Source organism: Suncus etruscus, chromosome 2, assembly GCF_024139225.1.
Source record: "Suncus etruscus isolate mSunEtr1 chromosome 2, mSunEtr1.pri.cur, whole genome shotgun sequence".
NCBI classification, from domain to species: Eukaryota; Metazoa; Chordata; class Mammalia; order Eulipotyphla; family Soricidae; genus Suncus; species Suncus etruscus.
In genome coordinates, this window is record NC_064849.1 from 113,889,386 (window position 1) to 113,912,878 (window position 23,493).

The 23,493-nt window shown below is 37.1% G+C and overlaps 1 protein-coding gene across 1 annotated transcript in view; it reads left to right on the plus strand.

Annotated features, from left to right (window-relative positions):
• Window positions 1-23,493, plus strand: part of MTREX (Mtr4 exosome RNA helicase) — a 66,116-nt gene that overhangs the window by 12,659 nt on the left and 29,964 nt on the right. The window contains exons 5-14 of the mRNA XM_049768109.1: window positions 891-1,003; window positions 4,417-4,591; window positions 6,478-6,568; window positions 9,577-9,701; window positions 10,674-10,772; window positions 12,304-12,406; window positions 15,304-15,435; window positions 17,370-17,449; window positions 19,536-19,646; window positions 21,336-21,437. Of these exons, the coding sequence (XP_049624066.1) occupies window positions 891-1,003; window positions 4,417-4,591; window positions 6,478-6,568; window positions 9,577-9,701; window positions 10,674-10,772; window positions 12,304-12,406; window positions 15,304-15,435; window positions 17,370-17,449; window positions 19,536-19,646; window positions 21,336-21,437 (1,131 nt within the window). The remainder of the gene's footprint in view (window positions 1-890; window positions 1,004-4,416; window positions 4,592-6,477; window positions 6,569-9,576; window positions 9,702-10,673; window positions 10,773-12,303; window positions 12,407-15,303; window positions 15,436-17,369; window positions 17,450-19,535; window positions 19,647-21,335; window positions 21,438-23,493) is intronic.

The following is a 23,493-nucleotide window of genomic DNA, read 5'->3' on the forward strand; positions in this document are numbered from 1 at the left end:
TAGCCATTAATCCAGACATCACCTCTGATTAAAAAATCAGCTCAAATTATTTTATATATTTTTGTTTTGCAGCTTAAAGTTTTCTTTAATAAAGATACTATTTACAGTCTCACGGGGTGTGTGTGTGAAAAATGTTTTCTTCTTCCTAGGGGGGCATGACAGAAATAATTGAGAAGCACTGCTCTAGCCCATGATTTGTTTTACCTTTTTAAAGAGTTGAATGAACATTGGTAGCTTTTCTCTAGATAAAGTATTCATGTGTTAATACCCAAAGACAGTCTAGAGATGAGGACCAGGAGGGCTGCTCCATGGTAGAAAACTTGCCACAAATAGAGGATAGTGCAATTAGGGCAGAAAAGGTACCAATCTATGACAGTAATAGTTGGGAAAGATCACTTTGAACAGGAATTGAGAGTTATAAGATGGTAAGGCGCTATGTATGATTTCCCTTCAGTAACCACATTTCAAAATAAAAGGGAAGGAGGGAGGAAGTTTGCTATAGAGGCAGACAGGAGGGAGGGCAGGAAACAAACTGGGAACAATGGTGGTGGGAAATGTGCACTAGTGAAAGGATGGGTGTTAGATGTTGTATAACTGAAACTCAATTAGGAAGAACTTTGTAACTATTTCATGGTAATTCAAAATAAATTAAAAAAGAACAAGTATTTATGTATGTAATAAGTTTGCCTGTAGTTTTAGTGTCATAAGTAATTTAATCTAAGTAAAAAAATATCTTATGGTATGGTAGAGCATGAATTCTTAAAGCCTAATATTTTTATGCCTCTGCCGAATGAACTTAAGTGAGGAACATCAGGTTTTAGTTCTCTTTTGTGAGAGGAAATTGTTAATTTAGTTAGAGGCTCTTGTAAAATTTTATAATTTTTTTATAGGAATATCCATTCATTCTTGATGCTTTTCAAAGAGAAGCGATTCAGTGTGTTGATAATAATCAGTCTGTTTTAGTATCTGCACACACATCCGCAGGAAAAACTGTATGTGCTGAGTAAGTAGCTTTTACGATTCTCTTTTTAAAATTATTTATTTTTGTTTTTAGGGCCATACTCAGTGGTGCTCAGGGCTTAGTCTCTGCTCAGGAATCACTCCTGACAGTTCTCAGGGGATCATATGTGGTATTGGGAATCTAACACAGTTTACCCCCAACCCCCGCACCCTGCCTTCTGTGTACTATTGCTCCAGCCCCACTAGCTTTTCTTTTAAAATAAAATTTTTAGTTTATTGATTATGTTATGCCCAGGTTTGCTCCAGGCTGTCACTCTTGAGGTGCTCAGGATACCTAATGTGGTGCTGCTAATTGAACTTGGGTCAACTGTGCAAGGCAAGCATCTTTTTTTTTTTTTCTTTTTTTTTTTTTTGTTTTTTTTGTTTTTTTTTTGGGTCACACCAGGCAGTGCTCAGGGGTTATTCCTGGCTCCAGGCTCAGAAATTGCTCCTGGCAGGCACGGGGGACCATATGGGACGCCGGGATTCGAACCGATGACCTCCTGCATGAAAGGCAAACGCTTTACCTCCATGCTATCTCTCCGGCCCCACAAGGCAAGCATCTTAACCCCTTCCATGCTTACTGGTTGTTTTGATTGTTTTCCAGTTTACCAGGATAATTTTATCTTTTTGTATAATGAATAATTTTGTATCTACAGAAATCCCTTTTCCCTCTTTATATTTTGGTTTTGAATCATACCTGGTGGCACTCAGGTCTTAGTTCTGGCTCTGCTTAGATCTTACTATTGACAGGCTTGGGGACCATGTAGGATGCTGGAGATGAAACCTGGGTCAGCTGCCTGCAAAGCAAATGCCCTACCCATTGTGCTATTGTTCCAGCCCCTTACAAATATTCTTGAGTTGTTTTTTTATATTTCATGTGTGATTAAAATTAATTAAAAAAGGTATAATCTTCTTTGGGGGCTAAAGAAAATACAGTAGGATAAGGAACTTGCCTTGCATGTAGCCAACTTGGGTATACTTCTTAGTATCCTATATCATCCTATATGAGCACCCCAGGAGTGATAATCTGAATACTAAGAGTGATTTCTAAATGGATTATTATAAGTAATCCCTGAGCATCTCTGGTGGACCCAAAACTAAGCCAAAACAAACAAATAAAGACAAAACCCTTTCAAGGTTTCCTTTGCAGGGGTCTCAAACTCCCTCTGTACAACATTTTGTGGCCCTGCCCTAAAGGAATCTTTTTTGTTTTAGTTGTTTGGGTCACACCCCCCAATGTTCAAGGCTTACTACTGACTTTTCACTCAAGGATCACCCCATGCCTTTTGTGGCCCCCAGGTAAATTGACTTTGAGACCCCATAGTATGGTTTTTCAGGCAAGACTTAACAAAGATTTATTTTAGGTTTAAGTTATCCCACATTAATTTTAGGTTTTCTGTAAGATTTTAGATCCATTGGAGTTATTTTGTTTGTTTGCTGTGAGTCCACACTCACCAGTGCTCAGGGCTTACTCCTGGAAGAGTTCATGTGACTATGTGGTTCCATGAATTGAACCCTGGTAGGCTTTATGAAAGGGCCCTGCTTTCTGTACTATTTATTCTCTTGGACTCCTTTGAATTAATTTTTACATTTTTTTTTTTGATAATGGGCCACACCTGGCATTGCTCAGGGGCTCTTTCTGGCTCTGAGCTCAGAAATCACTCCTGGCAGCCTCAAGGGATATGGGATGCCAGGTATCGAACATGGGTTCATCCCGGGTCAGCAGCATACAAGGCAAATGCCCTACCACTATGCTATCACACCAGTCTCAATTTTTTTTTTTTTTTTTTTTTGGTTTGAGTCATACCCGGCAGCACTCAGGGGTTACTCCTGGCTCTATGCTCAGAAATCAGAAATTGCTCCTGGCAGGCTCAGGGGACCATATGGGATGCCAGGATTCAAACCACTTTTTCTGCTTGCAAAGCAATTGCCCTAGCTCCATGCTATCTCTCCGGCCCTGGTCTCAATTTTTACATCATTTCTGTTTTTTTGTTTTTTTTTTTGGGTCATACTCGACAGCGCTCAGGGGTTACTCCTGGCTCTATGCTCAGAAATCGCTCCTGGCAGGCTCAGGGGACCATATGGAATGCCGGGATTCGAACTACTGTCCTTCTGCATGAAAGGCAAACGCCTTACCTCCATGCTATCTCTCCGGCCCTTTACATCATTTCTAAGGGTAAAGATCTACTTGATTTTTTTTTCCAATGTGGCTATCTAGTCTTTGCATAATTTGTTGAAGACTTTTAGTCGACAGTCTTGATAAGGGGGAACCCAGAGTGATAGTACAGTGGGGAGGTAGTCTTTCTTGCAGAAGGCTGACCCGGCTGCAGTCAACGACATCCCATATTGTCCCCAGGAGTAACTCCTGAGTGCAGAACCATGAGTGACCCCTGTGTGTTGCTGGGTGTGACACCCCCAAGCCCCCCAAAAAAGATTGTGGGGTTATAGCTGCTATCTCTCTCTATATATATATATAAGCACATATATTTTTTATTTCTATTTTTATCTTTTTTGGGTGTGTGACCTGTTTCCGTTTTCTTCTTTTTCCACCCCCATGCACTGGCAATATAATGTAGCACCATTTCCCCCTGCAAAGACACACTAAAAAAAGGGAAATCTTACATATAAAAATGAGCTCATATCTACTAGGGATAAGAACTCATACTTATTTACAATACAGGGACACCTCCCACCTTGAAAATATGTTATGTGGACCAAACTTATCAAACCCAACAGGTTTGATACCTGTTTTTTGCTTTTGTTTTGTCAGTGAGGTTGTACCATTGAAGATCCCTCTGAAGTCAAGGTCTTGGAGATCTTGATTATGTTAGAATTTTGGTTTTGCTGTCAAAATAGCCTATTTATTGAATCATTGTTTTACTTTAATCCTTTCAAGGGCGTTCTGAGACAGACCACTGTTCTAGAGGACTACTTGTAGCTGGTCTCTGTTGGTTCCTGTTAGTTCCAAAAGCAATTTGAGAAGTAATTCCAGATATGGTTCAAAACTTCTCCACCTCTAGTGTACTAATAACTATAGAAGAAAATTTTCATAGTGAGAATGTTTGATAATTTTATTAAGCTAAGTAGTGAGGAGAAATTTGGGCAAAATTTACCAATTAGAATTTTAAAAGTATTAATATTTTTTTTTTTTTTTTTTTTTTTTTTTTTTTTTTTTTTTTTGGTTTTTGGGCCACACCCTGTGACGCTCAGGGGTTACTCCTGGCTATGCGCTCAGAAGTTGCTCCTGGCTTCTTGGGGGACCATATGGGACGCCGGGGGATCGAACCGCGGTCCGTCCTAGGCTAGCGCAGGCAAGGCAGGCACCTTACCTCCAGCGCCACCGCCCGGCCCCCAAAAGTATTAATATTTTAATAATTAAAAATTCTTAATTCTTATTTGCCTTCACATATTCAGGTATGCCATTGCATTGGCATTAAGGGAAAAACAACGTGTAATCTTTACCAGTCCAATCAAAGCTCTGAGTAACCAAAAGTATCGTGAAATGTATGAAGAATTCCAAGATGTTGGTCTGATGACTGGAGATGTTACTATAAATCCTACAGCTTCTTGTCTTGTTATGACCACGGAGGTAATTTATATAGTCTCTCTTAAAAATTATTATAATTTATTTTAGAACACCTGTTGTTTGATCATTTTCTCTAACTTTATAAAACAGTACTTGGAATAGATAAGTTGAAAGGAAAAGGTCATTTTATATTGATCTAATTGTATAAGGTTAAGTTTAAAAACTATAAATGTTTCTTTTACATATAGATGCAGTTTTTCATTAAGTAATTTCAAAGGCTTAGTATCTATGAAGTATTTCGATGATTTTAGATATGTAATTTCAAGGATATGCATAGATTCACATAATTAACATTGTTTCGTTTTGGTTTTGGGTCACTCCTACTTGTGCTCGAGGAATTATATGGGATGCCTGAGATCGAACCCAGGTTGTCTGTCTTTAAGGCAAACATCTTACCATCTGTAATACTACTCCACTTCAGATGTGTTTTTTGTTTTTTTTTTCCCCTCTCTCACCAACTTTTTTTTTGCTTGTGGCTGCAGGGTTGCATCTGAATAGTAACAATTAAGTAAATGAGTTGCATCGGAATATTGGTAGAACTATATAAGTTTTTCTTTTCTTTTCTTTTCTTTTTTTGGTTTTTGGGCCACACCCGGTGATGCTTGATCAGGGGTTACTCCTGGCTATGCATTCAGAATCGCCCCTGGCTTGGGGAACCATAAGGGATGCTGGGAGATCCAACTACAGTCTGTCCTAGGTAGCCTTACCACTTGCTTCACAGCTCTGGCCCAGTAATTAATATTTTTTGTAAAGTAAAATTACAAGGGTATTCTGATGGGTTTCAAGCATACAATGTTTCAATATCAGTCCTTTACCAGAATCCACTTCTCTCCACTAATGCCTCTCATTTACCTCCCACCAGCCTGCCTCTGTAAGAGGTGCTTTCTTTTTAAAGATAAATTTTTGCACTGTGTTTTACAGTACTATTGCTAATAGGGTTTCATGCATAATAATATATATATATTTTGTGTGTGTGTGTGGTTTTTGGGTCACACCAGGCAGTGCTCAGGGGTTATTCCTGGCTTCAGGCTCAGAAATTGCTTCTGGCAGGCACGGGGGACCATATGGGATGCCGGGATTCCGGATTCGAATCGATGACCTCCTACATGAAAGGCAAACGCCTTACCTCCATGCTATCTCTCCGGCCCCACATAATAATATTTTACCACCTTTTAGCACCATCTCCTCCTGGTTAAATGCTTTGCTTCTTGTTCTACCATATGTGTGCTCTCCCTCACCACGCCTATCTTCCAGTCCACTCAAGGGACTTATTTCCTACTGAAAACTTGTTCTCATGTTCTTTGTTTCCATTGTCTTCGGGTATTTGTTATTCTACTGTTAGGATTCTTTATATCCTACATATGTTAGAATATATTCTGTGTTGGTCTCTCTCCATTTTCATTCAGCCTGATGCTCTCCAAGTTCTTCCACATAGCAGCAAATTATATGGCTTTATATTTTCTTGTGGCCGTATTGTATATATGTACACATATACATTGCACATATGTACCATAGTGTCTTTATCCACCCATTTTATTGGATTCTTGGGTTTTTAGATTTTTGGCTATTATAGATAGTGCTGCATGGAACACAGGGGTCCGGCATCTTAGAATGTCTAGATCTTGGTATAATGCAGTAAATATTAGGAAGTGTCTTCATATTCAAGATGTATACAGATAGAGGTCATAGTATTGTACCATGGACTATATCAGATCATTACTGATTCTGGTTTTATAATAAAGTAATATTTGATTAATGAAATATATTTAAGATATACTAAGTAATCCCCTAAAATTATTTAAATGTTTTCAGTAAAGAACTTTTAGAATTCCTTTTTTTGAAGAGATTTTTTTATATGAAAATTATGCATATCTTCTGTTTTTTCTTAGATTTTGAGAAGCATGCTATACAGAGGTTCTGAAGTTATGCGAGAAGTTGCTTGGGTCATATTTGATGAAATTCATTACATGAGAGATTCAGGTATATTTTCTTTGTTATTGAAATGTGTGTCCTGTATTTTTAAAGATGGCATTAGGACTTTTTTTTTTTTTTTTTTGGTTTTTGGTTTTTGGTTTTTAGGTCACACTCAGCAGCGTTCAGGGTTTACTCCTGACTCTGCTCAGAAATCGCTCCTGGCAGGCTCAGGGGACCATATGGGATGCTGGGATTCGAACCACCATTTTTCAGCATGCAAGGCAAATGCCTTACCTCCATGCTATCTCTCCGACCCTATCATTAGGACTTTTTAACAAATAGTTGGTGGGTTTTTGTTTTTAATTTTTTATGTAGGTAAAGTTCTATTAAACTCAATTTGTGGACAGCATATTTTTCTTTTTACTCAGCTACCATTAGCTACTTACAAGGTAACCTTTGCTGATTGAGAGGAGTAAATTGAAATGAAATAGTAGTGATATTAGTCTGCTTTTTTGTTTTTGTTTATTGTTTTTTGTTTGTAGGCTATACCCAAAGATGCTAAGAGGTTGCTCTTGCTTGGTTGCTTGGAGGTCTCTCCTAGTGGGTGTCTGGACTATGAAGTCCAGAAATTAAATTGAGGCCTATATGCAAAGCATGTGTCCTTTCTTTTGAACCATCTCCCTTATCTCTCACTAGTTTGCTTTTAATAGAGAAAAAACTCTTGAATACAGCAATGTAAATAATTTCTAAATGTTTTAACCTGAAAGTTAACTTTTCTGATTCTTATTAAATCTTTTATTGGGGTGAGGGGGTTGGTTTTTAGTTTTTGGGTAACATCTGACAGCGCTCAGAAGTCATTCCTGGCAGGCTTGGAGGACCATCTGGGATGCCAGGAATCTGTCCAGGGTTAGACGTGTGCAAGGCAGACGCCCTACCACTGTACTATCGCTCTGGCTTTTATTAAATCATTTTAGTTTAAAGAATTTTTTGTTCTGTTTTGTTTTGGGGTCACACCCGGCGGTGCTCAGGGGTCACTCCTGGCTCTGCTCAGAAATCACTCCTGGCAAGAACCATATGGGATGCTGGGATTCGAACCACCGTCTGTCCTGAATTAGCTGCGTGCAAGGCAAATGCCGTACCACTGTGCTACTTTCCGGCCCCTTAAGAAGAATTTTTAAAGTCTCTTTATGATTAAGAGAAATAGATAGGGCATTATGAGATAGGAATGAGCAAAGAGTAATGGGACCAGGTAAGCTTAGGAGGCTATAGCTCATGTTTTAATGCTGTGTGCTCTCTGAGCATTGTGCCAGATGGACCCTCTGAGTACCACATTTTTAATGACTCATTGAAGAAAGGGAAAAAATGAAATGAAATTATAAATATCCTTTCACTTCAGTGAAAATTTTTTTTTCATTTTAAAATAATATTTTAATGGAAAAATAGTGTTCTTAATATTTGGCATTGAGTAGGTTAATGTTAAAAAACATGTATACATAATATTTTTTAAACTTTAAAGTTGTAAAGAGTTGTGTATACAGTTGTTTCAGGCACTCAGTATTCCAACACCAATGTGACCTTGTGTCTACCAGTGTGTCTTTCCCTCAACCATTGTCCCCAGGCACAAAATAGTAATTTATTTAATATTGTTTGTTACAAGTGGTAGATGCAATTATTAAAAAATAGTTCAGTATGGGGCCGGCAAGGTGGCGCTAGAGGTAAGGTGTCTGCTTTGCAAGCACTAGCCAAGGAAGGACTGAAGTTCTATCCCCTGGCATCCCATATGGTCCCCCCAAGCCAGGGGCAATTTCTGAGCGCTTAGCCAGGAGTAACCCCTGAACATCAAACAGGTGTGGCTCGAAAAACTAAAAAAAAAAAAAAAAAAAAGAGTTCAGTAAAAGAAAGTTTGTGAAAATTGTTTTATCTCAAATAAGGGTTATTAATAAATCAGAGGATTTACTGAGCTGTTTGTTGTTAGTGAGCCTTCTGTGTTGGTGGTGTTGTTCATTGAGCTTAGTTGGCTTTTATGCTACTTTTCCATCTCATTTGCTGTGCTCCTGCTGGGCTGTGAGTATTGTGGAATTTGGAGGTTGTACTTTCAGGAGCTTCCGAATCTGAGGGACATCTAGAGTTTTTAGTCCAAAGACCTAGGTACTTGTGAATTTCATCAGCTTGGTTTGACATCTCTTCCAATATTAGTAGTGAAGGTGAACCATTTGCATTAATGGTAGCTATAGAATGTGGGTCAATATTACAATTTTTATTGTAATAATCTTCGAAGCAAAAATAGTTTTCACTTAAAGTACAATTTAACCTGTGTTTATTGAAATAACAGTTTTTACTCTTTAGTTTTGATTTTTAAATTTGTAAATAAAGTTTAGAATGTGTAGTGGGTTTAAAATAATCACTCCTTTATTGATTTATTTTAGGGTAAAATGATCAAACTGATTTTTCTCCCCAGCTATTAACTAAGTACTAATTTAGTTTTATTTTTCATCAGTTCTTTTCTCTTAGGTCATGAGGATAATTTTTGAATGCACATTGATGATGGAATAGTAATGGTGTTCCATCCAGGTTTATTGGTGTTAACTTGATATGGGCATTAACTGCTTGTTTTCAATGTGAGATGGGAATACTATTTGTATTGTCATAGGACTCTTATTAGGTTCTTTAAAATGGGATCAGTATGCTCTTTGCAACATATTTCAAAGAACATTGTGTTTACAGTGTGTGATTTGATAGTTTTCAACCTTTTTTTCTGATTATGGCTTCAGTCTCTTGAAAAGTTTCTCAGTTTTCACCTATCTTTGAAATATCTAAGAGACTCATAGGGGACCAAATGTCTCCCAATTGAGAAATGTTGTTTTAGGCACTTTCTCTTGGATAAATTGGTTTTCAGTATAATTCTGCAGCTAAAATATCCAAATATCTAAAATACAGTAATCTGTATTTCTGATTATTGAGTTTGAGAGAAAATAATTTTAGACTCTTGTGAATAAAGTGACATATTAGACTTTGTGAATAAAATGGCATATAAAATATGTGTTATATAAAATAAAAAAAATCTTTTTTCCCAGAGCGTGGTGTGGTATGGGAAGAAACTATTATTTTGCTTCCTGATAATGTCCACTATGTCTTTCTTTCGGCTACTATCCCAAATGCCCGGCAATTTGCTGAATGGATTTGCCATTTACATAAACAGGTATCTTTTCTTTTTTTTTTTTTTTGATGTCTTCGATATTTTAATGTCTTATGTTGATTTTTACTGTGCTCTATACTTTGTACCTGTTATTGTCTTGAATATTAAAGACATAGTTAATGGAATTTTTCTAAAAAGCCAATAGGGGCAGGAGCAATAGCACAATGGTAGGGTGTTTGCCTTGCACGAAGCTAACACAGGACGGACCCCGGTTTCATTCCCGGCATCCCCATATGGTCCCCTGTCCCTACTAGGAGTGATTTCTGAGCACAGAGCCAGGAATAACCCCTGAGCATTGCCGGCTGTGAGCCAAAAACAAACAAACAAAAAGAAATCAAACTATTACAATCATAATCGACTCATTAGCTTTTTACAAGTATGGATTTCTGAATTTCATCTTGAAGCCAGTGTATCAAAAAATCTCTTGGAATAGGTATCTTTAAAGCTTCCAAATTGATACACATTTGCCAACTTTGGAAACTATTGAATTGTGTAGTTTGAGCCATGAGTATATGGAAAAAGAATTTACTGTAAGTTGTTAGTATTAGAATTCTTCAAAATGTGATTTAAGTTTTTCTTTGTGGATACAGTCAGTGTTTTTATTGTTTTACTTTTGCTTTTCTATTCAACTTTAGCAGCAGTATATAATAAGCTTGCATAAACTTACAAGACAAATTTGTACATTATATACTTTGGGGGGGTGTTAGGCCACACTCTATGGTGCTCAAGGGTTATTTCTGGCTCTGTGCTCAGAAAGTGCTCCTGGAAGGCTCAGGAAACATGGGGTGCTAGGGATCAAACCCTGGTTGGCTACGTGCATGGCAAATGACCTATCAGTTGATATATTTGCTCCAGCCCCTTTGCCTAATTTTTTAAAGCATTAAATTTAAATTTTATTTTCCTCCAAATATGAAAAGTAGGTCAAAATAAAGAACTATTTGAATCAATAAAATTTTATTCATTTTTATTTTACAGCCTTGTCATGTAATCTACACAGATTATCGGCCTACTCCATTGCAGCACTACATTTTTCCAGCAGGGGGAGATGGCTTGCATCTTGTGGTTGATGAAAATGTAAGAGCAATTGTCATTCTTTCTTCTGTGTCATAAGATTTTGTCTGAATTGACAAAATCAGGTTGAATTATCTGATTTTCATTAATCTAAAAATAAATCATATATTTTTGTTTGTTTGTTTTTTTGGGCCACACCCGTTTGGTGCTCAGGGTTACTCCTGGCTAAGCGCTCAGAAATTGCCCCTGGCTTGGGGGGACCATATGGGACGCCGGGGGATCGAACCTCGGTCCTTCCTTGGCTAGTGCTTGCAAGGCAGACACCTTACCTCTAGCACCACCTCGCCGGCCCCCATATATTGTTTTTCATAAGTACTTTTTACATTTAAAGATTTTAGGATATTGTGTGTGTTTATTACAATCCTTTTTAAAATTGGTGGAATTTAAAAAAAATTCACTTAATCCTAAAATAGCTTCCTTATTAAATACAAAATAGCTCTGACTTGAAAACATTGCTTTATTGTTTGATAGACTGTACCCTACAATGTCAGACATCTTGTATATACAACTGAGTAATTACCACCTTTTAAATTAGTGTACCTTCAGCTGCAAAAATTTTTGTCTTTTGTATGAATTAGACTTCCCTTCCTTTCTAAATATTTTATTCATTGGTTTTGGAACCATATTTGACTGCTCAGATACTGTTTCTGGCTCTGTGTGAAGGAGTGATCCCTGATGATTTTGGGGGTGGTGTGGGTGCCAAGAATTTGAATGGAAGTTGATGGGATGGAAAGTATCTTAACCCCAGCACTATTTCTCTGACCCCTCCACCCCCATCCCCTGCCTTTTTTAACTTGATTTGGGGCCACATTTAGCAGTACTCAGGCTTACCCCAACCCCCCCCCCCTTTTTTTTTTGTTTTGAATTTACATCTGGCAGTGTTCAGGGAATACTCCTGCTCTGCATTCAGAAATTGCATCTGGCAGGCTGGTGACCATATGGGATGCCAGGAATTGAACCAGGGACCACCCTGGGTTGGCTGTGTGCTATAGCTCCGCTCCTGCCCCATCCTTTTTATTTTTGTAAATACTTGTTTGTTTTGGGGCCACACCCAGAGGTGATATGGGGTACTTCTGGCTCTGTGCTCAGAAATTACTCCTGGTAGGCTTGGGGGACCATATGAAATACCAGGAATCAAACCCGGATTAGTGCATGCAAGGTAAACACTCTACCTGCTATGCTATCACTCTAGCTCCTGTAAATACTTTTATTTAAAGAAATTTCCTTTGAGAAAATTGAAGGAGAAGAAAAAAGTGTGTTCAAGAAAATAGAGGTTTATTTAGATTGGAAAAAAAAAACCCAATGTCTTTAAATGCCTGGTGAATAGTAACACTGGATGTGTTTCAGATATCTTAAGTTTAAGTTTTTCACAATATTATTACCTTTCACCTTTTATTACCTCTTAAAATACATTTTAAATTGTTTTAGTGACCTTTACTATTATTTAAGTTTGTTTTGTTTTGAGATACAGTAAATATTTGTATTAATAATTAAATGCAACTGAAGTTACATAGAGAGATTTCTGTGATTTCAGGGTGACTTCAGGGAAGATAATTTCAATACTGCAATGCAAGTACTTCGAGATGCAGGTGATTTGGCTAAAGGAGATCAGAAAGGGCGTAAAGGAGGAACAAAAGGTAATTTGGAATTTTATTTTAAGAGAATTATACATTTTTTAATTGCTTAATTTTCATTTTAATATATTTTTTTCTTGTGAAGCTATATACAGATTTAAAGAGGGGCCAGAGTGGTGGCACAGCGGTAAGGTGTTTGCCTTGCACGCACTAACTTAGGATGGACCTTGTTTCAATCCCCTGGTGTCCCACATGGTCCCCCAAGCCAGGAGTGATTTCTGAGTGCATAGCCACGAGTAACCGCTGACCGTCACTGGGTGTGGCCCAAAAAACAAAACAAGAAAAGATTTAGAGAATATTTGATCAAATTTGACCTATAAAAAGATTTCCTATATGACTTTTTTTTTTTTTTAAGATACAGTACACATTTGGTTTTTGTTTCTTCTTGAGCCACAATTGGCAGGTCGTGGCCATCAGTAAGCCTTGAGCTCAGGGATTAATCCTGGGGCTTTTAGAGGACTCTGTAGGTTGCCAGAAATTGAACCCATGTCAGCCCATGCAAAGCAGGTGTGCTATCTACTGTATTATTGCTCCTGCCCTAATTTAAGGCACATTCTATAGAATTCCTGCAAGGCAGTCTTACGCTACCACCTATCACAATCATGGATCTAGTCTTCATCTACTCTCAAACTTTCCCACCCTCTATCACCAGCATCAGACAGTCATTCTACTATCTGTTTCTTTTTTCCTTTCTGGACATTTTTGTATAAATAAAATCATAATTGGTTTTGTTTTTCTAGTTGAAGAAAATAAATCTTTAATTTTTTGGTTTTTGAGTCATACCTGGCAGTGCTTAGTGATTATTTCTGGTTCTGCACTCAGGAATCACTCCTGGTGGCATGGTGGACCCTATATATATAATGCTGGGGATCAAAAGTGAGTTGGCTGCATGCAAAGGAAAGACCCTATCCTTTAAACTACCTACCTCACTTGCCCCTCTGGTCAACTTCTTTCATCGAACATAATCTTATTATCACTATTATATGCATGTTAATAATTCATCTATTTATGGTAATATAGCATCCTGTTGCATAAATAATACTACATTAATTCATCAGTTGATGGACATTTGAGCTAAATCTTTGGGGAGGTCACACCTGGCAGCACTCGGGTTACTCCTTGCTCTGAGCTCAGAAACCACTCCTGGCAAGCTTGGGGACCATATAGGATGCCAGGATTCAAACCACCATTCGTCCTGGATCAACTGCATGCAAGGCCACTGTGCTGTCTCTCTGGTCCACATTTGAGCTATTTAATTATTTGTTTATATGCAAATTTGGAGTGAGTTATTTTTTGGGGGGGCTGCTCCGCCTTAGTGCTCAGGGGGTCCATACTAGCAGTGATTGAGGGGCCATGTAGTGCCAGGGATAAAGGCCAGAGCTTCAGGAAACCCTACTTTTGCAATAAAAAAAAGTAACAAAACAAACAAAAACCATACTAGGGTGTTCCTATACTGTAGTTCAAAAGAATAAGGGGGAACATAGATATTGTCTTCAAGCATATGTTGCCTGCATCTCCCCTTCTGGGATGTGGACTTTACTACTATCATGCTGGACTGTGGACCAGGGCTCTCTGCCTTTGGAGAAGGCTCCACTTCTCTTGAGCATGTTACTAGTTACTGTCTCTCTCTTTTATCCATTCCCTCCTTTATTTAGTATCTCCAAATAAAATCTGTTTTACTTCAAAAAAATAATATACTGTAGCCCTTTGAGTTACCTCCCTGACCCAAACTACAAATCTGTAGAATAGAGGTCTTTTGATTTTCATGATGTGAGATTGCCTAACCATACAGTACTTCTAGCCTTAGAATTAATGGCAATTCTCTTTTTTGTTTGTTTTGTTTTGTTTTGGGCCACACCTGGTGACGCTCATGGGTTACTCTGGTTATGCGCTCAGTAATTGCTCCCGGATTTGGGGACCATATGGGACACTGAGGATCGAACCATGTCCATCCTGGGTCAGCCGTATACAAGGCAAACAGTCTATTGCTGCACTATCACTCTGGCCCCGAATTAATGGCAATTCTATGGTACCTTTTTAGTAATTGCTCAGAGTTGTATACCATTTTACATTTCTATTAGAAGTAGTAGAGTTTTCCATTTCCTGTATGTTTTTGCCAGTGTTACTATAATTTGTTTGATTATAAGTCACCTTTGTTGGGGGCCAGAGTCATAGCAAAGCAGTAGTGCTTTTGTCTTGCACACAGCCAACCCAGGATGGATCCAGGTTCAATCCCTGCCATCCCATATGGTCCACTGCCAGGAACGATTTCTGAACGCAGAGCCTGACCACTGCTGGGTGTGACCCCAAAACAACCAAAAAACAAATACCTATCAGGGGTCTCAAACTCAATTTACCTGGGGGCTGCAGGAGGCAAAATCGGGGTGATTCTTGAGTGCAAAGTCAGTAGTAAGCCTTGAATATTGGGGGGTGTGACCCAAACAACTAAAACAAAAGATTCCTCTAGGGCAGGGCCACAAAATATATATTTACAGTTTTTAGCTTTTAATTTAGGTTTTTTTTTTTTTTTTTTGGGTTTTGGGGCCACACCCGGCGGTGCTCAGGGGTTACTCCTGGCTGTTTGCTCAGAAATAGCTCCTGGCAGGCACGGGGGACCATATGGGACACCGGGATTCGAACCAACTACCTTTGGTCCTGGATGGGCTGCTTGCAAGGCAAACGCCGCTGTGCTATCTCTCCGGGCCCAGTTTTGTAATTTTTTAATTTTTGTGCCACACCTGGCAGTGCTCAACTATTATGCCTGGTGGGCTAGGAATATTACATGGAGTGCGGGGATTGAACCCAGTTCAGCTCCATTCAAGGCTCCATTTATTGCTCTGGCTTAGTTCTGTAATTCATTTTGAATTATTAGTTACGGTTTTTATATATTCTCTTGACAGGCCCGTCAAATGTTTTCAAGATTGTGAAGATGATTATGGAAAGAAATTTTCAACCTGTGATTATTTTCAGTTTTAGTAAGAAAGATTGTGAAGCCTACGCACTTCAGATGACCAAATTAGATTTCAACACAGGTACGGTATTATTTCAGTATAGTTTTATTGTCAGGTGAAAATGAATGTAAATATATTTCTAATTAGGATATGCAGTTTGCCCTAGATTACATATTAAGTTTAAATTACATTTATTTAAGTTATGAGGTAGCTTATCATTTCTTTTTATGGGGAGAAGGTTATGGGGAGTCCCATTTAGTTGTTTTCAGGACTTAACTATTGGCAGGTTTGGGAAACTGGGAATTGAATCTGGGTCAGCCTAACTTTCTGGAAAAAAAATCTAAGTGTTCTCTATGAAATCCAAAAAACTACTGAAAAATGATAAAATTATATCTAATGTATCATTGCCATAAGCTTCTTGGCTGTTTTAATTACTTAACAGTTAAGATACCTTTTGGTCAGAGACCTTCCTGTAGAAGATGCTTTTATTCTTATGGAAATCTAAATCAAGAAGATACATCATTTACTGCCTAAGTGTAGGTAATTTCTTTTGTTTATTTTGACGAGAGGCCTCTCAGTGGTGCTTAGAGACCTGGGCGCTGCTCTACTGATACAATCAGGATGGTAGATCAGTGCTGTAGCCTGAAGATGTGATGCTATTCAGGCCATTTGATTCTTGGGACAACTTTGATAATCCCAGAGTGGTGCTTGGGGATCTCCAGGGTCATACTGGCAATGTTCAACAATCCATGTAATGCTGGGATCTAGCTTGAGTCACATGCATACAAACCATGTGCCCTAATCTTACCTTGTTGCTGGCTATGTGTTATAATTGTTAATGAGATAAATTAACAAATTAGTCTTTGATATTAGTTTTAAATATTATTCACTTAGTTCATAGATTGTACTATGTACAGCTAAAAATTTAATTTGCCAAATACGCAAACATTTGACATCCGTTTTAACAACCACTCAATTGCAGACTTAACTTTTTACATTTATACAATCCTGAACAGTAAAAAAGTGTGTACATTGCATATGAAAATAAAGATCGAGTTCTAGTTGTATTATCTATATTAAAATACAAAAGTAAGTTTGCTTTTAAGTGGATTGATGTAATAAATGACATTTATTACAGCTTTGTTTAGTGCAGGGGTGGTGAACAAGTTCGACACAAAGAGCCAAAATTTTAAACAGTCAGAGAGCCACACCACGCAGTGACCTGCCAAAACAGACAAATACTCACACAAAAGCATATAATTTTAACAATAATATACTAAACACAGATTGCATTTTGCCATTTTGAGTGAGGGTAAAAATCCTGTTTGCCACCCCTGATTTAGTGAGTAATGTTTTATGTTTTTTGGTGAGTGAATTGCTCTGTTTAGAAATCTTTAAATATAATCTTTAAATATACCTTAAATAAATCTTTAAATATACTTAATGAAAAAGGGTTATTAATTCAACAAACCTTCATTGGTTGCTGATTATTTAGTTGTCACTCTAAAAGGAATGCAAGATAATGGTTATTGATCTAACAGTGTGTGCCTCATATTTAGGTTTAAGTCTTGCTTTCCCCAATGGTGGTTAATAATAGTATATGTGAAACTGTAGAGGAGTTGTTACTTTTTCTTTTCACCATTGTACTTTATTTAGTTTATGGATCTGTGCTAGATACATTTTGAAGGTAGGTTTTTATTTTGTTTTGGGGCCATACCTGGTGATGCTCACGGTTACTCCTGGCTATGTGTTCAGAAATCGCTCCTGGCTTTGGGATATGGGATGCCAGGGGATCAAACTGCTCTCCATCCTAGGCTAGCCGGGAGAAGGCAAACGCCGTACCACTTGTACCACAACTTTGGCCCCATTGAAGATAGTTTTATTAAGTAATTGCATAGTAATTTTTCTATACTTTTTCATTTATAAAATGTTAACTTTCGATGCCTCTTATTTGCAGTGCTTAAAGTTTGATATTGCTGATTCAATTAGTTATTTGTTTTCTTGGGTTTTCTTAGATGAGGAAAAGAAGATGGTTGAAGAAGTGTTCAGCAATGCAATTGACTGCTTGTCTGATGAAGATAAAAAGCTCCCTCAGGTTTGTTTTAACATTTTACTAATAGGTAACATCACTTAGTATTTTTTCTTTTTGTCACAATAGTGTTTTCTTTGTATACTATAATAGTTTTACTTTGTACACCAAAATGGTATCTTATTTTTTAAATTTCTTGGAAAAATAGCAAGAGGAAAGATTTGCTTAAGGAAGCTTTTAAAAAGTTACCATAGTGTGGAAATTATTGCTGTTCCTAATACTAAAAGTTAGATGCTACTTTTAGTTTTTGGTATTTGGGCCACACCTGGCAGTGGGTTACTCCTGGCTCTGCACTCGGAATTACTCCCAAGGGGCTTGGAAGACCGTATGGGTTGCCAGGATCTAACCTGGGTCGTAGCATTGCAAAGCAAATGCTGTTATATGATGTACTGTTGTTCCACCTTAATGCTATTTTTAAGTCACTGGATCTCTTTATTCTAAGACTATCATGCAAAACAGTAGAGCACATAAAATTAAATTATATTGTGAAGTATATAGCATCCATTTCTCTATCATTCAGTGATTTTATTTTTGATGGGGTCCCTGTCGGGCAGTCCTTGGAGTCCCTGGGACCACTCCTGGAGATAATTTATCTGACCTAAATGGTGGTTAAATGTTGGGAACTGAGGATACTTGGGGATTGTTACTTAGTGAGGTCTTTAGGGCCATACCTGATTTTACTCAAAGCCTCCAGGACTACTTTCTCTGATGTTCTGGAAGCTTTGTGTTGTTGGACATCAAATGTGCTAGGTATGTACCATAGTCCCTGTACTATCTATCTCCCACCCACTAATTCAGTGACATTTCCTTTTTTACTAGTGAAATAGATTAGGGACTTCTAAAAGATTATGATATCTATATACCACTGAGAAAGGTTGATTTAATTAGTCTGTTGTGTGTCCTTGTCATTATAAGATTTAAAAAACTTTCAGGTGTTTCTGTTAAGCATTTAAACCTGAGAACTTACTCTTTAGAATGGTCTTTTTTTCCAGTCAGTTTATGTTATCACGTTATTTTTTTCCTCTTGTGGGGGAAAGAGAGAAGAGAGAAGAGACTTGCTGTGTGGGGGGTGGGGGGTGGGGAGAGAAGAGAGAAGAGACTTGCTGTGTGTGTGTGTGTGTGTGTGTGTGTGTGTGTGTGTGTATGTGTGTGTGTGTGTGTGTGTAGAGAGAGAGAGAGAGAGATTGAGATAGAGATACTTACTGCGCTATGCTGGTGCATAGCTACACTTGAGTGGTAATGTGGGACAATTTTGGAGTCTCAAACATGCACAGCAGTTACAGAACTGAGTCACATTCCATTGCTTGATTTTTCCAGAGGATATGTTTTAAGTTTGAAGCAGTATGTTTTTGGCATTTAAAATTGTTAAAGTGACAAAAAAATATGTAAATACTTTTCCCTCCTTTAAAGAATTCATCATCATTTGTTTTAAATAGCAGATGTTTAATGATATCTGCTTTAGTGATAATGAGAATGAAGTATTAAGTAATTTCTAAACTTAAGCATATACATAATTTTTGAGAGTAGTTAGGGACACCTGGTGGTGCTCAGGGAAATCATATGGTGCTGGGGATTGAATCAGAATCTGCTGCAGAGCAAACATGTGTGTTACTCCTGTACTGGTTCTTAAATGCATATTTAAATGTGCTTTATGTTTTATAGTTCTTTTTATTTTAAGTTGAACAGCATCTTTAAAATTTGTTTTGTGAGGATAGCTTTTATGCCCTCGTAACTTAATTATTTTAACAATAAAATGATATGAGAAAATTTGAATGAGGAAAATACATAAAAAATTTATTAAAACATGCCTTTTAGATGGGTGTTGGAACATTGTATAACCGAAAATCAACTATCAGTAACGTTTAACTGGATCTCATGGTGTTTCAATAAAAAAAACTTAAATATAAAACCCTTGTTTTTGTATAAAATAAAAGTAGAGGGAAATTGTGTTTTAATTTGCAAATTGATGAGGATTTGAGTTTTATTTCTCATCAAAAGATTAACATGTCTTTAAAAACCATTAAATATTTTTGGCTTATTAAAATTTCCTTTTTTTTAACATTGTTGTAAAATTTAGTTATTCTAATCATAGGTTGAACATGTGCTTCCTCTTCTGAAGCGGGGGATTGGTATTCATCATGGTGGTTTACTTCCTATTTTGAAAGAAACTATAGAAATCCTCTTTTCTGAAGGATTGATAAAGGTATGCTTTTATTTTTTATTATGCCCTAGAATTTTCTTGTATTGACAGTTGAAAGTCGATTAGAATACTGTTTAAAAGGTAACTTTTTATATCTTCTTTTGTTTGTTTTTGGAGCACTCTCTTTGGTGATCAGGGCTTACTCCTGGCTTTGTTCAAGGATAATGCCTGGTGGTATTGGAAGCCTAAGGTTCCCATGATTAGATGAAGGTTGGCTGCTTGCAGCACAAACACTCCAACTATTCTATTATCTTTTTAGACCTATATCTTTAAAATTAGGTTCTATGAAATGATTTAGGTATTTTATTTTCACTTATATTACTCTTTATACTTACTGCTTTTATTTTATTTATTTATTTGTTTACTATTTATATGTAGGTCCTGATAAAATAATAAATTCCCTTTTAGATTTCATAGTTGAGATACACTTTGTTAAAGTCTGCTATGACATTAATTTTTTCCCTCCACCATTGTCCTAGTGTTCTCTTCCCTAATTTCTTCCTTTTTCTTACCTTAGTGCAAGTTTCCTACTGAAGATCACTCCTAAAGCTCTTGTTTTTATTGACTTTGGGCATTTGTTATTCCTCTGTTACATTTCTTTATATACCGCATATAAGAGAGATAATTTTGTGTTTTTCCTTCTTCCTCTGACTAACTTCATTCAACGTGATAGCAAGATCCATCCACATAGCAGCAAATTGCAATACTTTGTCTTTTCTGATAGTCAAGTTATAATTCTATTGTGTATGTCATTTATTCTTGAATACTGGGATTGTATATCCAGATTTTGGCTATTGATAATAGTACAGTAGAGGGATGCAAATGTCTCTTTTGCATTGTTCTTTTGGGCTCTTAGAGTATATTCCGAGAAGTAGAATTGCCTGTTCCATTTTGTTCTTGTTGTTATTGTTTTTGGGTCACACCTGGCAGTGCTCAGGGGTTACTCCTGCTCTATGCTCAGAAATCATCCCTGGTAGGCACAGGGGACCATATGGGATGCCAGAATTCGAACTACCAGCCTTCTGCACGAAAAGCAAACGCCTTACCTCCATGCTATCTCTCCGGCCCCAAGAATTGCCAGTTCTTATGGAAGCTCAATTCCTATGTCTTTTTATTTTTATCTTTTGGGGAATGCAATATTTGGGGAGGGGCAATGCTTAGGGGTTACTCTTGACTCTGCAGTCAGAAATCACTCCTGACAGTACTCAGAGGACCATATGGGATGCTGGGGATCAAACCCAGGTTGGCCTAATGCAAGGCAGTACTGTCTCTCCAACCCAGTAAACCCATATTGTCTTCCAAAAAGACTAGTCATAATTCCTACCAATAGTGAATGGGTGTCACTTTTTCCTGACAACCTTTACCAACATAGTTCATTGTTGTTTTTTTTTTTAAATGAATGCCAGTCTCTTGATGTGAGGTGATATATCATTGTTTTGATATGCATTTCCTTGACAAATTACATATTTACATGTGTAAAATTATAAAATTGTTTTTTTTTTTGGGGGGGGTCACACCCATCAGTACTCTGGAGCTATTCTTGCTTGTTACTCAAGAATCACTTCTGGTATTGCTCAGAATCCTGAAAATTGAATACAAGCTTCCTAAACACAAAGCACTGAAATGTCTTTCTGATTTTATAAAACTTTTTAGATAAAATAGGTTGAATTGTGTAACTTTTTGTTTATTTAGGCCTTGTTTGCTACAGAGACTTTTGCTATGGGCATTAACATGCCAGCAAGAACTGTCTTATTTACAAATGCCCGAAAATTTGATGGGAAGGACTTTAGATGGGTAAGTCAGATAATGCATATATTGAAGTCATTTTTATTTGTTTTATCTAAGGTGATTTTTAATTCTTGTAATATTTGACATTTTTTACTTCTGAATACTTAAAAACTTGTAACACAAGATAAATCAAAGTCTAAATTCTGGATCCTTTATATTTCTAGGATGTAAATATAATGGCATAAGTGTAAAATTTATATCATTTTATAACATAAATATAACAAATTATGTTTACATAATTATATTTTAAGCCATTCTTAAATAGTCAAATAAATTCTTTTGTCAAATAAACTTCTTTGAATAATTAAGTGATAGATTTGTGCAAGTAGTTTGTGAATGTGTTAAGGAATTGAAAAGAATTTGGGGGGTTGTGACGCATGTGGTTATAATTAGGGATTACTCCTGGATCTAAGCTAAGTAATTGATCCTGGCAGTGCTCAGGGGACCATGTGAGATACCTAGGATCAAACCCAGGTTGGCAATTTATATATCCTACACCCTACCCACTCTACCTGTTCAGGCCCACATTACAGAATTTTAAACATAGAAATTTTCTTTTGGTATTTGTGTGAGTGCCATACCAGTCTATGCTCAGGACTTATTCCTGACTCTCTCAGGGAGTACTCTGGTTGTGTGGAGGTATGTATTATGCTGGGGATTGAATTCAGGTTGTCTGCTTGCAAAGCAAGCCCCATAAATATAGAACTTCAGTTAATTTGTACTTAAGACATATTAAATAACTACTATAATGTGGGTAGTTGTAGTTTACTTTTGTATTCTAGGTATAAACAGATTTTCACATGATGTCTGTAAAACAAGAAGTTGGGATAGAAAGTAAATTCTTAATCCACAGACAAATCCACAGACCACACTATACCTGTTCCTGATATTTTTGCTAGTATTCCTTGTATCATTGTGACTTAACTTTCTTGTGTTAGTTTTTTATTTTTTAAAGAATCGTTTATTCCTTTCTACACAAATGCACAGAGAAACTTTTCTATAGGGAAAAGCATGTGCATATCTCTAAAAGAGATAAACTTTACCTACCTGTATTTTCTGGCATATAAGACAACCCTTCAACCCATGAAAAACTTTCTAAAAGTCTTAAAGTAAGTTACTTCTTAAAAGTAAGAGTGGGGCAGATCACTCATCCCTGAAGCTGGAATAAGATTCAGCATGCAGTATACCGGCATATAAAACGACTCCCGACTTCTAGGAAGTTTTTCATGGGTTGAAGGGTCATCTTATACGCTGGAAAATACTAAATGTTCTAATGTGTTTTTTTTGTTTTTTGTTTTTTGTTTTTTTGTCATTATGGAAACCTGATTATGGGAAGTTACTAAGCTTTATACACTAGGGTTTTTTGTTTTTTTTTTTTCATTGTTCCTTTGTATTTTGTTTTTAGATGCCACATACATTTACTTAGTTCTAGCTCTGTGCTCAGGACTCACTCCTGGCTTTACCAGGTGACCGATGATGGTGCCAGGGATCCAATTAGGGTTGGCTGCGTGCAATGCAGGCTTGCTTAGCCCCTGATCTGCTCTACACTAGGTTTTTATAGCAATTAATCAAGTCTACCAGTTGAAAGACAGAGAGAACTGTATTTAATTATATGTTAAAATTATTTTGCCAATGATGAAAGTTTATTATATTATGTCAAAAGTGGCTATTAGTAGAGATAGTTGACTTTGCTGTTTTCCAAAATAGCTAATTCAGAGCTTTTATTATGCTAATGAATTACCCAGTATTTCTTTGTTACACTTGATTGTTTTAGAGCTTTAGTTTTATAACATTACTATTTTGTATTAATGTTTTTATTTAAGTTTTCTTTTTTTTTTTTGTTTTTGTTTTTTGTTTTTGGACCACACCCGGCGGTACTCAGGGGTTACTCCTGGCTGTCTGCTCAGAAATAGCTCCTGGCAGCACGGGGGGGGGGGGGGGCATATGGGACACCGGGATTTGAACCAACCACCTTTGGTCCTGGATGGGCTACTTGCAAGGCAAACGCCACTGTGCTATCTCTCCAGGCCCTTAAGTTTTCTTTTAAGTTTATAATCTTAAC